The 15,989-nt window shown below is 45.8% G+C and overlaps 1 protein-coding gene across 1 annotated transcript in view; it reads left to right on the forward strand.

Moving 5' to 3' along the window:
* Positions 1-15,989, forward strand: part of LOC142243992 (SCO-spondin-like) — a 476,497-nt gene that overhangs the window by 355,636 nt on the left and 104,872 nt on the right. The window contains 8 exon segments of the mRNA XM_075316177.1: positions 319-539; positions 684-833; positions 1,162-1,328; positions 1,601-1,728; positions 5,334-5,554; positions 5,632-5,673; positions 10,722-10,889; positions 11,075-11,290. Coding sequence (XP_075172292.1) covers positions 319-539; positions 684-833; positions 1,162-1,328; positions 1,601-1,728; positions 5,334-5,554; positions 5,632-5,673; positions 10,722-10,889; positions 11,075-11,290 — 1,313 coding nt within the window.

Consider the following 15,989-nt stretch of genomic DNA (forward strand, 5'->3'; position numbering starts at 1 on the left):
GGTATCAAACCTCAATGTCAAAGCCTTACCCCTTGGTGATGACTTGATGATGACATTGTTGCTTCGGTGCTGACTTGATGATGACATTGTTGCCTTGGTACTGACTTGATGATAACTTTGGAGCCTCGGTGATGACTTTCGTTCCTCGGTAATCACTTTTGCTCCTCAGGAAGGACTTTGGTTCCTCAGTAATGACATTGGAGCTTTGGTGGGGACTTTGGCTTCCTCGGTGATAACTTTGGTGTTTCAGTAATAATGGCTCTGGTGTCTCTTCAGTAAGATTCCTCCAAGATTAATGACTCTGCCCATCTTTTTCAGCACATGTTCCTATGGCCTCATGCTCTGCACACCGGACCCTCAGTGTCACCTGGATGGGCATTGGGGATCATGGACCTCTTGGTCCTTATGTTCTGCCAGCTGTGGAGAAGGAACACAGACTCGGTCTAGGCAATGTGACAGTCCTGCACCTCAACATGGTGGCCATGGCTGTGTAGGGGACCCTGAAGACAAGAGACATTGCCAGGTCCGCAACTGTTCAGGTAAGTACAGCCCCAACTTGGAGTCGATCTTCGCCAGCCTTCACTGAGGATTCTGGTTTGGGATCTTTAGTGTTATTCATTAGTTCTTGTTACTTCACATTTGGGGTCTTTTGGGGTCACTGTTGTGCTTGGTTCTGGTTATAGAATTGAATCCATGGAGTGAGTGGTCCTCATGGTCACCCTGCAGCATGAGCTGTGGGGGAGGAGAGCAGATCCGGGTCCGGGATTGTTGGCATCAGGAATGTGAAGGAAACGCCATGCAGAGCCGGATGTGCAACACCCAAGTGTGTCTAGGTAAAGTAAGGTGTACGAGTATCTATGGGTCAGAAAAGAACCAGATGTGACATTTTTGAACTATGGAATCTGCCGCCAATTCTCGGAGACTTCCTGTAGTCCGTATCTGAGAAGAGGTAGCTGCACACAGTCCGACCTGGAGACACCACTCCTCGTCATTGCAGGGCTGGTGGTAGGAGGCGCTGATTCCAGTACACCTCTATCTACAGACAAATGTCCCCTGCACCCTGTTCATTCCAGTGTAGGTCTCTATAGATCCCTGTTCTCTGTAGGTTCCGGCGACCGTCCTGTCCGTATCACATCGCTGGCTCTTCCGTGTTTTCCGTAGATATCGGCTGTCCTGTAGACCGTCTGTACCGGGAGTGCGGGAAGAATGACAGCTGTCCATACAGTTGTGCTCATCTGACGCAGCAGGTGGAATGCTTCCCGGACGACTGTGAAGAGGGATGTCACTGTCCACTGGGCACCTACTACCACAACGGCTCCTGCGTCACGGTCAGACTCCGTGGTGGCATTTCCACCCTGAAAAATACAATGTCCTCATTTATGCATCACCTGTTCATAGTTCTTGAGATCTTTGCTTGTTGTCAATGGATGTGAAACATTAATATTGGCGTCCGGGGATGACCTCTATCTTGGCCATGTGATGTCCATGTCTTCTAGCGATCTGTAGTCCTTTGTGTCCATCGCATGGTTTGGACAGGGGGAAAGTCCTCCTCTGGTAAGCAGAGAGCTGACACTTGTTCTGTGCCCGGTGTTCTGCTCAGGACTGCCCTTGTCTGGTGACAGAGGAAATTCTCCGTGGACTGAGGAGCAATTTATCTGATGATCTGCTCATCCAGCCGGGAGACGAGCTGCCACCGGGAGCAGAGGTCCACCTGGGCTGCAGCTCATGGTACGGAGGATGATGGCCGCTCAGTGTGCCCTGCTTCTGTTCTCATACATACTATTTCTTCTCCTTACTCTCCTTCTTTTCCTCCATCTTCATCTCCCGTTTCTTCTCCTCCTTCCTTTCCTTCTTCTCTTCATTCTTCACATTTTCCGTCTGCATATCATCTTCTGTTTTCTCCTTCTATTTCTTATTCTGCTTCTTCCTTTTCCTCCTTCTCATTTCTCTCCTTCTTCCCTGCCTCCTTCTTCACACTCTTCCCAATTTCCTTCTGTTTATCCTCTTCTCCATTTTCTCCTTCTTCTGTTTCTTCATTTTCTTCTCTTCTCCTCCTTTTTTCTTCTCCTCCTTCTTCTCCTTATTCAACTTTTTTTTCTCCTTTTCTGTCACATGGAGTTTTTCACAAACGTCACCGTCTGTCATGGTGGCATTGGTCTCTGTTCACACTGCAGGTTCTGACACTCTGCCCGATGCTTTCTCTGGTGTCTGGGACCAAATCAGGCAGGCTCAGGCGTCGACCTGCTGTGTGCTGATTCAGAGGCAGGCTAGCAAGAGTTAATCTTCTAGTCTGCTTGCTCTTATAATCACATGTTCTGAGGAGACCTATCACATCTGCTCCCCTCCTATTTATGCTGGTTGATAAGATCAGGAGTGGACTGGTCAGGAGCAGGGCCCGAAAGGAGACTCGGGCCTCTCCACCATTAGTAGTATCCCTGACGTTAAGGATAGCATAAGGCCCCATAGCTTGATGATCAGCTTAGGAGCCCCAATTCCCCATAGTCATTGTGACGTTTTCTTTCTGCTTCTTTTCCCCATCTTCTTATTTGCTTCTCTTCATCCTTCCTTCCTTCCTTCCCTCCCTTCTTCATCTCCCTCTTCTTCAATCACTTATTCTATTTTTTTTCTCCTCCTACATAATATTCCTTTTCTTCTCCTTCTTTTTCTCCATTTTTTTACCCTTCTTCTCATTCTTCTTTTCCTTCTGCTTCTCTTCTCCATCTCTTCCTTTTTTCTTTTCCTTCCTTTTCACCCTTCACTCATTTTATTTCTATTTTCCTTCTCTTTCTCTTCATTTTTTAATCCACTTTTTTTCCTGTCTTTGTTTTTTCTTCTCCCTCTTCAGCATCTTTTCCATTTTATTTTCTTTCTCCTACTTTTTCTCATTCATCTCTTCTTTTTCTCCTTTTACTACGTCTTTTTCTTCTACCTTTCTCCACCTGATTGTCATTGTTCATCTAATTCCATTTTTTAAATCCTTTTTCTCCTTTTTTTTTCCCACTTCTTTTTCTTCTCAACATTCTCCTACTTCTTCTTCTTCTTCACCACCTTCATTTTTTTTCCCTCTTTCTTTTTCAAGATCGTTTCTTATTTTTCTCCTTCTTTTGTATTCATCTCCTCTTTTTCATTCAGTATCTTCTTCCCCTACTTCTTGACCTTTTTTGTCTCTCCATTGTTCCTCTTCCTCTCCTTACATCTTCTTGTTCCACTCCCTCTCGTCCTTCTTCCTCTTTCTCTACCTTTTCTTCATAGCTGGAGAGGAGAAGGGGTTAATGTCGCGCTGTCGCCAAAGAAGATGAAAAATTGTTGATTAACTAATAATTATTTTATTCCATAGGTCTACACGTTTCGAGGTCTAGGACCTCTTCCTCAGGACCAAAAAATCAACAATACAATTGTTGATTTTTTTTTATTTTTTTTTTTTTTTTGGTCCTGAGAAAAAGGTTCTATACCTCGAAATGCGTAGACCTATGGAATAAAATAATTATTAGTTAATCAACAATTTTTCATCTTCTTTGGCGACAGTGCGGCGTTAACCCCTTCTCCTGTCCAGCTTTGAAGACTTGTCCATGTGGGCCTGTGGCAGCCGCCATTATTTGTATGCTGTCTGACCCTCACATCCACATAAGGTGAGTGTATATCACTACACATTGCCCTTTTATATATCTGGAAAGACCCTATCTGCGCTTTTTTTCCCTAGTCTGTATCTTTCTCTATCTTTGCATTCCTCTCGCTCTAGTCCTTCTTCCTCTCCTTCCAATCTCTTATTCCCTCTGTCTTGTTTCTCTACCTCTCTTTCCATCGTCTTGTTCTCCTCCCTCTTGTCTCTTTCTCTTCTTGCATCTTCTCATTCCTCTTCCTCTCCTGCCATCTTCTTGTTCCTCTTGTTATCCTCCTCTCCTTTCATCTTCTTCTTACCTGTCATGATCCAGGACCGGTATTCCCCGCTCCAGAGTTTCACAGACCCAGCTTGGTCATGTCAGGGGTTAACTCCCATCAGCCTCATTCTGGTTTCAGGAGACACTATATATATGGTCTCTAAACCTGCTTTCCTGTGCCGTTTATAGTTTTGCTCTGTAGCCTGTGACTGGCTCTGTTGAGACTTCCTAGTTTATCTCCTTGTTGTCGTACCCTGGCCTATACCCTCCCCCATTCGTCCATCTGTCCCAGTCCCTGACTTCCCGCTCCTGTCTGTCGTTCTCCTCTATCTTGTCCTTCTTCCTCTCCTTCCATCTTTTTTTTCCCCTCTCTCTCATCCTTCCTTTCATCCAGCTTATCATTCCCATGCCTCTTGTCCTTCTTCCTCTCCTTCCATCTCATTGTTCTCCTCCCTCTTGTCCTTCTTCCTTTCCTTCCATCTCATTGTTCTCCTCCCTCTTGTCCTTCTTCCTCTCCTTCCATCTCATCGTTCTCCTCCCTCTTGTCCTTCTTCCTCTCCTTCCATCTCATTGTTCTCCTCCCTCTTGTCCTTTTTCCTTTCCTTCCATCTCATTGTTCTTCTCACTCTTGTCCTTCTTCCTCTCCTTCCATCTCATTGTTCTCCTCCCTCTTGTCCTTCTTCCTCTCCTTCCATCTCATTGTTCTCCTCCCTCTTGTCCTTCTTCCTCTCCTTCCATCTCATTGTTCTCCTCCCTCTTGTCCTTCTTCCTCTCCTTCCATCTCATCGTTCTCCTCCCTCTTGTCCTTCTTCCTCGCCTTCCATCTCATTGTTCTCTTCCCTCTTGTCCTTCTTCCTCTCCTTCCATCTCATCGTTCTCCTCCCTCTTGTCCTTCTTCCTCTCCTTCCATCTTCTTGTTCTCCTCCCTCTTGTCCTTCTTCCTTTCCTTCCATCTCATTGTTCTTCTCCCTCTTGTCCTTCTTCCTTTCCTTCCATCTTCTTGTTCCCCTCTCTCTTGTCCTTCTTCCTCTCCTTCCATCTCATCGTTCTCCTCCCTCTTGTCCTTCTTCCTCTCCTTCCATCTCATTGTTCTCCTCCCTCTTGTCCTTCTTCCTCTCCTTCCATCTTCTTGTTCCCCTCTCTCTTGTCCTTCTTCCTCTCCTTCCATCTCATCGTTCTCCTCCCTCTTGTCCTTCTTCCTCTCCTTCCATCTCATTGTTCTCCTCCCTCTTGTCCTTCTTCCTCTCCTTCCATCTCATCGTTCTCCTCCCTCTTGTCCTTCTTCCTCTCCTTCCATCTTCTTGTTCCCCTCTCTCTTATCCTTCCTTTCATCCAGTTTATCACTCCCATGCCTCTTGTACTTCTTCCTCTCCTTCCATCTTCTTGATCCCCTACCTCTTGTCCTTTTGCATGTCCTTCTATTATTCAGCCTCTTTATTTTGCCTTTTTCTGCAGCACGTGTGTGAGTGGCCTCATGAACTGCACATTCTCAGCTTGTCCGGTGAACGGAGGCTTCACCCCGTGGACACCTTGGAGCTCCTGCTCAGTTTCCTGTGGAGGACTGGGTAACATGACACGATCACGTCAGTGCACCGACCCTGCCCCGACCAATGGGGGCAATGTCTGTGAGGGGCCCGGGGTGGACATAAAATACTGTCAGACGCCAGAGTGTAGTGGTGAGTGCGGCACACCCTGACCCCTGCAGTCAGACACCCCCATGTATATTACATGTTACCTGCATTTTGTCTTCCAGATATGATAGCACCAACGATGGAGACGACCACGGCATCCACAGGTACCAGCAAAACTGCCACTTTGTAGCCGCCACTGGGTTCACAGTTTGTATGTCTGTAGTAAGGATGGAAAAAATGCTGAGACTTCCCATACTTTATACTGCAGCTCTTCTCCATTAAGACACAGGCCACAAGTCATGAAGGTGTAATTGACAGTATTGTGACATATAGAGCGAGACAGGGTATGAGACAGTCCGCCAAAAAAACTCATCAAGTTGTGGCACAACATATTTCACAAATGTTACTTCTTCTAGTTCCCTCCCTCTTGTTCTTCTTTCTTGTTCCCTCCCTCTTGTTCTTCTCTCTCCTTCCCTCCCTCTTGTTCTTCCTTCTCCTTCCCTCCCTCTTGTTCTTCTTTCTCGTTCCCCCTCTCTTGTTCTTCCTTCTCCTTCCCTCCCTCTTGTTCTTGTCTTTCCCTCCCTCTTGTTCTTTTTCTCGTTCCTTCCCTCTTGTTCTTTTTCTCGTTCCCTCCCTCTTGTTCTTCCTTCTCCTTCCCCCTCTCTTGTTCTTCTTTCTCGTTCCCCCTCTCTTGTTCTTCTTTCTCGTTCCCTCCCTCTTGTTCTTCTTTCTCCTTCCCTCCCTTTTGTTCTTCTTTTTCCTTCCCTCCCTCTTGTTCTTCTTTCTCGTTCCCTCCCTTTTGTTCTTCTTTCTCGTTCCCTCCCTCTTGTTCTTCTTTCCAGTGCCCTCCCTCTTGTTCTTCTTTCTCCTTGCCTCCCTCTTGTTCTTCTTTCCAGTTCCCTGCCTCTTGTTCTTCTTTCTCCTTCCCTCCCTCTTGTTTTTCTCTCTCCTTCCCTCCCTCTTGTTCTTCTCTCTCCTTCCCTCCCTCTTGTTCTTCCTTCTCCTTCCCTCCCTCTTGTTCTTCTTTCTCGTTCCCCCTCTCTTGTTCTTCCTTCCCTCCCTCTTGTTCTTGTCTCTCCTTCCCTCCCTCTTGTTCTTGTCTTTCCCTCCCTCTTGTTCTTTTTCTCGTTCCTTCCCTCTTGTTCTTTTTCTCGTTCCCTCCCTCTTGTTCTTCCTTCTCCTTCCCCCTCTCTTGTTCTTCTTTCTCGTTCCCCCTCTCTTGTTCTTCTTTCTCGTTCCCTCCCTCTTGTTCTTCTTTCTCGTTCCCTCCCTCTTGTTCTTCTTTCTCCTTCCCTTCCTCTTGTTCTTCCTTCTCCTTCCCTCCCTCTTGTTCTTCCTTCTCCTTCCCTCCCTCTTGTTCTTCTTTCTCCTTCCCTCCCTCTTGTTCTTCTTTCTCCTTCCCTCCCTCTTGTTCTTATTTCACGTTCCCTCCCTGTTGTTCTTCCTCCTCCTTCCCTCCGTCTTGTTCTTCTTTCTCCTTCCCTGCCTCTTGTTCTTCTTTCTCCTTCCCTCCCTCTTGTTCTTCTCTCTCCTTCCCTCCCTCTTGTTCTTCTCTCTCCTTCCCTCCCTCTTGTTCTTCTTTCTCCTTCCCTCCCTCTTGTTCTTCTTTCTCGTTCCCCCTCTCTTGTTCTTCTTTCTCCTTCCCTCCCTCTTGTTCTTCTTTCTCCTTCCCTCCCTCTTGTTCTTCTTTCTCGTTCTCTTCCTCTTGTTCTTCTTTCTCGTTCCCCCTCTCTTGTTCTTCTTTCTCCTTCCCTCCCTCTTGTTCTTCCTTCTCCTTCCCTCCCTCTTGTTCTTCCTTCTCCTTCCCTCCCTCTTGTTCTTCTTTCTCGTTCCCCCTCTCTTGTTCTTCTCTCTTTTTCCCTCCCTCTTGTTCTTCTCTCTCCTTCCCTCCCTCTTGTTTTTCTTTCTCCTTCCCTCCCTCTTGTTCTTCTTTCTCCTTCCCTCCCTCTTGTTCTTATTTCACGTTCCCTCCCTCTTGTTCTTCTTTCTCCTTCCCTCCGTCTTGTTCTTCTTTCTCCTTCCCTCGCTCTTGTTCTTCTTTCTCCTTCCCTGCCTCTTGTTCTTCTTTCTCCTTCCCTCCCTCTTGTTCTTCTCTCTCCTTCCCTCCCTCTTGTTCTTCTCTCTCCTTCCCTCCCTCTTGTTCTTCTTTCTCCTTCCCTCCCTCTTGTTCTTCTTTCTCGTTCCCCCTCTCTTGTTCTTCCTTCTCCTTCCCTCCCTCTTGTTCTTCTTTCTCCTTCCCTCCCTCTTGTTCTTCTTTCTCCTTCCCTCCCTCTTGTTCTTCTTTCTCGTTCCGTCTCACTTCTTCTTCTTTCTCGTTCCCTCCCTCTTGTTCTTTTTTCTCCTTCCCTCCCTCTTGTTTTTCTTTCTCGTTCCGTCTCACTTCTTCTTCTTTCTCGTTCCCTCCCTCTTGTTCTTTTTTCTCCTTCCCTCCCTCTTGTTCTTCTCTCTCCTTCCCTCCCTCTTGTTTTTCTTTCTCCTTCCCTCCCTCTTGTTCTTCTTTCTCGTTCCCCCTCTCTTGTTCTTCCTTCTCCTTCCCTCCCTCTTGTTCTTGTCTCTCCTTCCCTCCCTCTTGTTCTTGTCTTTCCCTCCCTCTTGTTCTTTTTCTCGTTCCTTCCCTCTTGTTCTTTTTCTCGTTCCCTCCCTCTTGTTCTTCCTTCTCCTTCCCTCCCTCTTGTTCTTCTTTCTCCTTCCCTCCCTCTTGTTCTTCTTTCTCCTTCCCTCCCTCTTGTTCTTCTTTCTCGTTCTCTTCCTCTTGTTCTTCTTTCTCCTTCCCTCCCTCTTGTTCTTCTTTCTCGTTCCGTCTCACTTCTTCTTCTTTCTCGTTCCCTCCCTCTTGTTCTTCCTTCTCCTTCCCTCCCTCTTGTTCTTCTTTCTCCTTCCCTCCCTCTTGTTCTTCTTTCTCCTTCCCTCCCTCTTGTTCTTCCTTCTCCTTCCCTCCCTCTTGTTCTTCCTTCTCCTTCCCTCCCTCCTTGTTCTTCCTTCTCCTTCCCTTCCTCTTGTTCTTCCTTCTCCTTCCCTCCCTCTTGTTCTTCTTTCTCGTTCCCCCTCTCTTGTTCTTCTCTCTTTTTCCCTCCCTCTTGTTCCTCTCTCTCCTTCCCTCCCTCTTGTTTTTCTTTCTCCTTCCCTCCCTCTTGTTCTTCTTTCTCCTTCCCTCCCTCTTGTTCTTATTTCACGTTCCCTCCCTCTTGTTCTTCTTTCTCCTTCCCTCCGTCTTGTTCTTCTTTCTCCTTCCCTCGCTCTTGTTCTTCTTTCTCCTTCCCTGCCTCTTGTTCTTCTTTCTCCTTCCCTCCCTCTTGTTCTTCTCTCTCCTTCCCTCCCTCTTGTTCTTCTCTCTCCTTCCCTCCCTCTTGTTCTTCTTTCTCCTTCCCTCCCTCTTGTTCTTCTTTCTCGTTCCCCCTCTCTTTTTCTTCTTTCTCCTTCCCTCCCTCTTGTTCTTCTTTCTCCTTCCCTCCCTCTTGTTCTTCTTTCTCCTTCCCTCCCTCTTGTTCTTCTTTCTCGTTCTCTTCCTCTTGTTCTTCTTTCTCGTTCCCCCTCTCTTGTTCTTCTTTCTCCTTCCCTCCCTCTTGTTCTTCTTTCTCCTTCCCTCCGTCTTGTTCTTCCTTCTCCTTCCCTCCCTCTTGTTCTTCTTTCTCCTTCCCTCCCTCTTGTTCTTCTTTCTCCTTCCCTCCCTCTTGTTCTTCTTTCTCGTTCTCTTCCTCTTGTTCTTCTTTCTCCTTCCCTCCCTCTTGTTCTTCTTTCTCGTTCCGTCTCACTTCTTTTTCTTTCTCGTTCCCTCCCTCTTGTTCTTTTTTCTCCTTCCCTCCCTCTTGTTTTTCTTTCTCGTTCCGTCTCACTTCTTCTTCTTTCTCGTTCCCTCCCTCTTGTTCTTTTTTCTCCTTCCCTCCCTCTTGTTCTTCTCTCTCCTTCCCTCCCTCTTGTTTTTCTTTCTCCTTCCCTCCCTCTTGTTCTTCTTTCTCCTTGCCTCCCTCTTGTTCTTCTTTCCAGTTCCCTCCCTCTTGTTCTTCTTTCTCCTTCCCTCCCTCTTGTTCTTCTCTCTCCTTCCCTCCCTCTTGTTCTTCTCTCTCCTTCCCTCCCTCTTGTTCTTCTCTCGTTTCCTCCCTTTTGTTCTTCTTTTTCCTTCCCTCCCTCTTGTTCTTCTTTCTCGTTCCCTCCCTCTTGTTCTTCTTTCCAGTGCCCTCCCTCTTGTTCTTCTCTCTCCTTCCCTCCCTCTTGTTCTTCTCTCTCCTTCCCTCCCTCTTGTTCTTCTTTCCAGTGCCCTCCCTCTTGTTCTTCTCTCTCCTTCCCTCCCTCTTGTTCTTCTCTCTCCTTCCCTCCCTCTTGTTCTTCTTTCTCGTTTCCTCCCTTTTGTTCTTCTTTCTCCTTCCCTCCCTCTTGTTCTTCTTTCTCCTTCCCTCCCTCTTGTTCTTCTTTCCAGTGCCCTCCCTCTTGTTCTTCTTTCTCCTTGCCTCCCTCTTGTTCTTCTTTCTCCTTCCCTCCCTTTTGTTCTTCTTTTTCCTTCCCTCCCTCTTGTTCTTCTCTCGTTTCCTCCCTTTTGTTCTTTTTCCTCGTTCCCTCCCTCTTGTTCTTCTTTCCAGTGCCCTCCCTCTTGTTCTTCTTTCTCCTTGCCTCCCTCTTGTTTTTCTCTCTCCTTCCCTCCCTCTTGTTCTTCTCTCTCCTTCCCTCCTTCTTGTTCTTCTCTCGTTTCCTCCCTCTTGTTCTTCTCTCGTTTCCTCCCTTTTGTTCTTCTTTCTCGTTCCCTCCCTCTTGTTCTTCTTTCCAGTGCCCTCCCTCTTGTTCTTCTTTCTCCTTCCCTCCCTCTTGTTCTTCTCTCTCCTTCCCTCCCTCTTGTTCTTCTCTCGTTTCCTCCCTTTTGTTCTTCTTTTTCCTTCCCTCCCTCTTGTTCTTCTTTCTCGTTCCCTCCCTCTTGTTCTTCTTTCTCTTTCCCTCCCTCTTGTTCTTCTCTCTCCTTCCCTCCCTCTTGTTCTTCTCTCTCCTTCCCTCCCTCTTGTCCTTCTTTTTCCTTCCCTCCCTCTTGTTCTTCTTTCTCGTTCCCTCCCTCTTGTTCTTCTTCTTTCTCCTTGCCTCCCTCTTGTTCTTCTTTCTCCTTCCCCCTCTCTTGTTCTTCTTTCTCTTTCCCTCCCTCTTGTACTTCTTCCTCTCCATCTAGGACTCAGCCAAGTCCCTGGAGAAGCTCATTGTCAGTGAATTATTTGAATGCTCTGATCCTATGTAGGCCGTGGGGAGGAGCTGAGTGTCTGGTCGTTGTGGACGCCATGTTCTAAGAGCTGCTCGGATATCCACTATCCTGCAGTGAAAACCCGCTCCCGATACTGCCCCCGAGGAAGCAACTGTACAGGAGAGACGTACCAGGAGGATGTGTGTAACCTGCCCCAATGTACCGGTAATTCCTCCCTGATCCCCAGCCCAGGAGTGTCCTCCAGTCACCTCCAGAGCTGCAGACACTATTCTGCTTTTACATCGTGTCTTATCCAGTCATGTCCAGATATTCGCTTATTATTCTGCTGTTCCATAATCTGCAGCTCTGGATGTGAGTGAAGTGGCAGTTTGCTTGTCTCCCGATGTCAGGTCCGGACTCTCCCCTCTGTGACTCGGAGGACTGTTGGGGCAGGAACTGTTCGTGGAACCCCTGGTCGGAATGGGGTGAGTGTTCTCGATCTTGTGGTGTCGGACAGCAGAGACGTTTCCGTACATACAACCCCCCGGGAGACAGAGGCCTGTGGTGCGAGGACGTCCTCACCGGACATATGGAGCGGCGCTTCTGTAACCTGCAGGCCTGCAAAGGTAAGAGCTGTAAGGGAAATACACTCCTTCTACACCATTGGAGCTTCAAATTAGTAAGATTTGTTTTACGAGTGCTTGGGAAATTAATACAACACACATGCTTTGTGGTGTACTGAAAGTTTCTGCTTTATTACATCATGGGACCAGTGTATATAGTATCCCAAACAAAGAAATAACTCCTCAGAACTATGCACCAATAAGAGCGGCAGGGGTGTGTAGAAAAGTGAAACTTCCCGCCCATCAGTGTAAACTGAGCCCTATGATATCATTCAGTTATAAGACAAGATGGAAACTATAAGAACAAAATGGATTGTATCCTCTCACAATCCCCCTTTTGTGACTAATTATGAGTATATCAGGAGGTATATAGGAGCGCGCTACCTGAGTCGTCGGGAATTTCCTACCTGCTTCACCCCAGTTCCCTACCTGGATACCCATAATTATATCACAACACTAATGGATCTTTTCTTGTCTCGTTTCCATCTCCTACGACCAGGAGATATTTGACTGGATTTCCCTTACTCATGGACCTGATACATACACTGACACGCAAGACAATCCCAGTTATATACATGTGTGTGTTATCCATGAAAATCACCCACTTTAACCCTTAAACTAATTGGTTAGTTCAGGACAGAGAATGTTTCTCCCACCATGAGACCTTGTTTGTGTCGTGTTCCTGTAACCATTGTTCCCTTATTTTGGCTATTTCCCGTCTATATGCCCCAATCTGAAGATATACCATAAGGTCCTATATGAGATAGTCCAGCACTATGTGTGTTGTGACCCTCATTCTGCGGCTGCTGTGTATCCAGATGGTTTTTTGTCAAGCTTCTCGGTAGTTTCGTGTGGTTAGAAGGTGGATCGGCCCATCTGATCTTGGCTCATGGCTCTTTCTCACTTGTCTTTTTAGGATCTAGTCTCCTGGCTTGAGACAACGTACTACTGGCTCTGATTAAGGCTCTGTAATTGGAGAATACACCTGTTTATCACCCTATTTAGTCAATCATATAAGGCTCATACATCACTGGTCACTATATCCTGCTGTATGTGAAGTATCTGTGGGAAATATAATCATGTTCTCGGTGCTAAACTAAAAATATCTTATATAGAGACCGATTTATTAAAAACAGAATGCAAAATATGCATTCGGTCCACGACTTGCCAGTTTCCACCTTTTCACCTTCTGTATTTTTACCTTGACTGTCCCATTCAGCCTTTCCATCTCCGTATAAAATATGCACTTTTACCACTTACGGAAACCCATTTTTACATACCACCTCCATCATGTGCTTTTCAGCAATAATGTCGTTTTCTGCACGGGAATGCCTCACATCAAGCCTGGAAAAAATGTCCACAACATGCCCAAACTTATGTAAACCTACTCATGGTATACGGATGTAATCAGTCTGCAATCTCTGAAATGGGTAGAGTGGATGAGGGGTGTTTCTGTGGGATCTTTACAGGTTTTCCTACCTTGTTTTGGGCACACGTCTTACAAGACTGGGTGTGTCTGGCCACCTGGGTACTGAACCTTGGTGCCTTGTCTAACAAAGCACACACTGATAACTGTCTTTCACAGATGTGTTAGTCGATGGATTACCTTGGCCATCATTGAGTAGAGCGCTCATGGCAGAGAAAGCTTACCGCCCCTTATCCACAGACTTTCCTCAGTCAGCTGGCTCCCTTGTCTCACACTCTATTCCATATTGAATTGCTTGTTCCTGTTGGGATTTAAGAACATCAGGATTGACAGGTGCCATGGAAGTGACAGGTGCCACTGAGGTGCTTGTCTGTATCGGTAAAAGATTCTCAACTCTAGGCCTTTTTTTGCTGCTTCCTTGTCGGCTGCATCTGTGCGAGCATCTCCTCTGGCTCCATCATTGCCAGCTCAGGTGTGAGCTTTATCTTCACTATACTAGGCTCATTTGATAACAGGAGAGCCTCAATCAGGGCTTATATGCTCTCTGTGGTCTTTATAGATTTATCATGTGACATTGGGAAAGATCTACCGCCTACATACACATTTGACTATCTTTCCCTTTTCCGCTCTACATGCCTCAGAGAGGGAATCTTCATCTCTGCCTCCTGTACCGATAGGAGGGGGGAGTGGTTTAACTTTTTATTCTGATCCATCTATGGAAAAAAACCTACAAAAATGCGTTAGATCATTACATAACATTAGCTCTGACAGTTAGTGGTCATCTGTACTCTACATGGCTGAAAGCACTACATAAGTAACATAGGTCAAGATTTTCCTATTTTTCACTTTCTCATTTAGCGGACATGTTTCTTACTAATCCCGGAAATATGACTGTTGTGGGGAAAGAGCCAGTTTCAGGGTCTCTCTAGTATGCTTGTCTGCTGCACCCTCCACTGTTGGAGAATATAATAGGTGACATACATTTGTCCCCCCTTTTTGAATTCAGTATCCTCTTTATAGCTGGATTCAAAACTGTGTATTATTTGAGTTCCCCTATTATGGCATGAGGAAAGGCACATTGCATCTAAATTATCATTTAGTCTATAATATATATATATATATATATATATATATATATATATATATATATATATATATATATATATATACAGTGCCTACAAGTAGTCTTCAACCCCCTGCAGATTTAGCAGGTTTGATAAGATGCAAATAAGTTAGAGCCTGCAAACTTCAAACAAGAGCAGGATTTATTAACAGATGCATAAATCTTACAAACCAACAAGTTATGTTGCTCAGTTAAATTTTAATACATTTTCAACATAAAAGTGTGGGTCAATTATTATTCAACCCCTAGGTTTAATATTTTGTGGAATAACCCTTGTTTGCAATTACAGCTAATAATCGTCTTTTATAAGACCTGATCAGGCCGGCACAGGTCTCTGGAGTTATCTTGGCCCACTCCTCCATGCAGATCTTCTCCAAGTTATCTAGGTTCTTTGGGTGTCTCATGTGGACTTTAATCTTGAGCTCCTTCCACAAGTTTTCAATTGGGTTAAGGTCAGGAGACTGACTAGGCCACTGCAACACCTTGATTTTTTTCCCTCTTGAACCAGGCCTTGGTTTTCTTGGCTGTGTGCTTTGGGTCGTTGTCTTGTTGGAAGATGAAATGACAACCCATCTTAAGATCCTTGATGGAGGAGCGGAGGTTCTTGGCCAAAATCTCCAGGTAGGCCGTGCTATCCATCTTCCCATGGATGCGGACCAGATGGCGAGGCCCCTTGGCTGAGAAACAGCCACACAGCATGATGCTGCCACCACCATGCTTGACTGTAGGGATGGTATTCTTGGGGTCGTATGCAGTGCCATCCAGTCTCCAAACGTCACGTGTGTGGTTGGCACCAAAGATCTCGATCTTGGTCTCATCAGACCAGAGAACCTTGAACCAGTCTGTCTCAGAGTCCTCCAAGTGATCATGAGCAAACTGTAAACGAGCCTTGACATGACGCTTTGAAAGTAAAGGTACCTTACGGGCTCGTCTGGAACGGAGACCATTGCGGTGGAGTATGTTACTTATGGTATTGACTGAAACCAACGTCCCCACTGCCATGAGATCTTCCCGGAGCTCCTTCCTTGTTGTCCTTGGGTTAGCCTTGACTCTTCGGACAAGCCTGGCCTCGGCACGGGTGGAAACTTTCAAAGGCTGTCCAGGACGTGGAAGGCTAACAGTAGTTCCATAAGCCTTCCACTTCCGGATGATGCTCCCAACAGTGGAGACAGGCAGGCCCAACTCCTTGGAAAGGGTTTTGTACCCCTTGCCAGCCTTGTGACCCTCCATGATCTTGTCTCTGATGGCCTTGGAATGCTCCTTTGTCTTTCCCATGTTGACCAAGTATGAGTGCTGTTCACAAGTTTGGGGAGGGTCTTAATTAGTCAGAAAAGGCTGGAAAAAGAGATAATTAATCCAAACATGTGAAGCTCATTGTTCTTTGTGCCTGAAATACTTCTTAATACTTTAGGGGAACCAAACAGAATTCTTGTGGTTTATTTAATCGTATGAACGTATATCTTACCATCATATAAAAATAAACACCAGACAATAGACAGTGATTGAAAAATATCAAAAGGATAAAAATCAAATTTGAATATCAAGATTTTCTATATATGCAATAGCGTTATCATTTACAATATAGAAATCCTTCTTGTCACCATGGTAGGATCTCAGGGGGCACTCCTCAGCAATGTGTTGGATAGTTTGACGATCTGCTCCACAGTCACAGGTCGGAGAGTCAGATTTTCCCCACTTATACATAAAATCTGCACAGACGCCAAAGTTTGTTCTGATACGATTTAGAGTAACCCATGTTTTCCTTGGTAGATTGAAGCCTGGTGGAGGGTTTTGTAAATTAGGGAACATTTGGGGATCACCTTCTACTACATTGACCCAAAGTTCTCGCCATTTCTCCTCTAAATTGAAGTTTTGTTCATGCAAGGTGATTGCAGTTCGGATGGGTGGATGTCTTGATTTCAATCGTTGTATTGTAACATCTCTGATATTTTGGTGTATTGGAAGTTTTTCATTATTCACTACTTTAGTGTACTCTTTAAGTAGAAGCTTTTGTCTTCTTAGATTTGCGGGTGCGATATGACTCAGCACAGGTAACCAGTGAACAGGTGTAGGTCTAATAGCACCAGATATTATACGCAAAGAGTTGTTCAGCTGAGTGTCAATTAAGTTTACATGACAGCTATTTAACCATG

Source organism: Anomaloglossus baeobatrachus, chromosome 6, assembly GCF_048569485.1.
Source record: "Anomaloglossus baeobatrachus isolate aAnoBae1 chromosome 6, aAnoBae1.hap1, whole genome shotgun sequence".
Taxonomy (NCBI): domain Eukaryota; kingdom Metazoa; phylum Chordata; class Amphibia; order Anura; family Aromobatidae; genus Anomaloglossus; species Anomaloglossus baeobatrachus.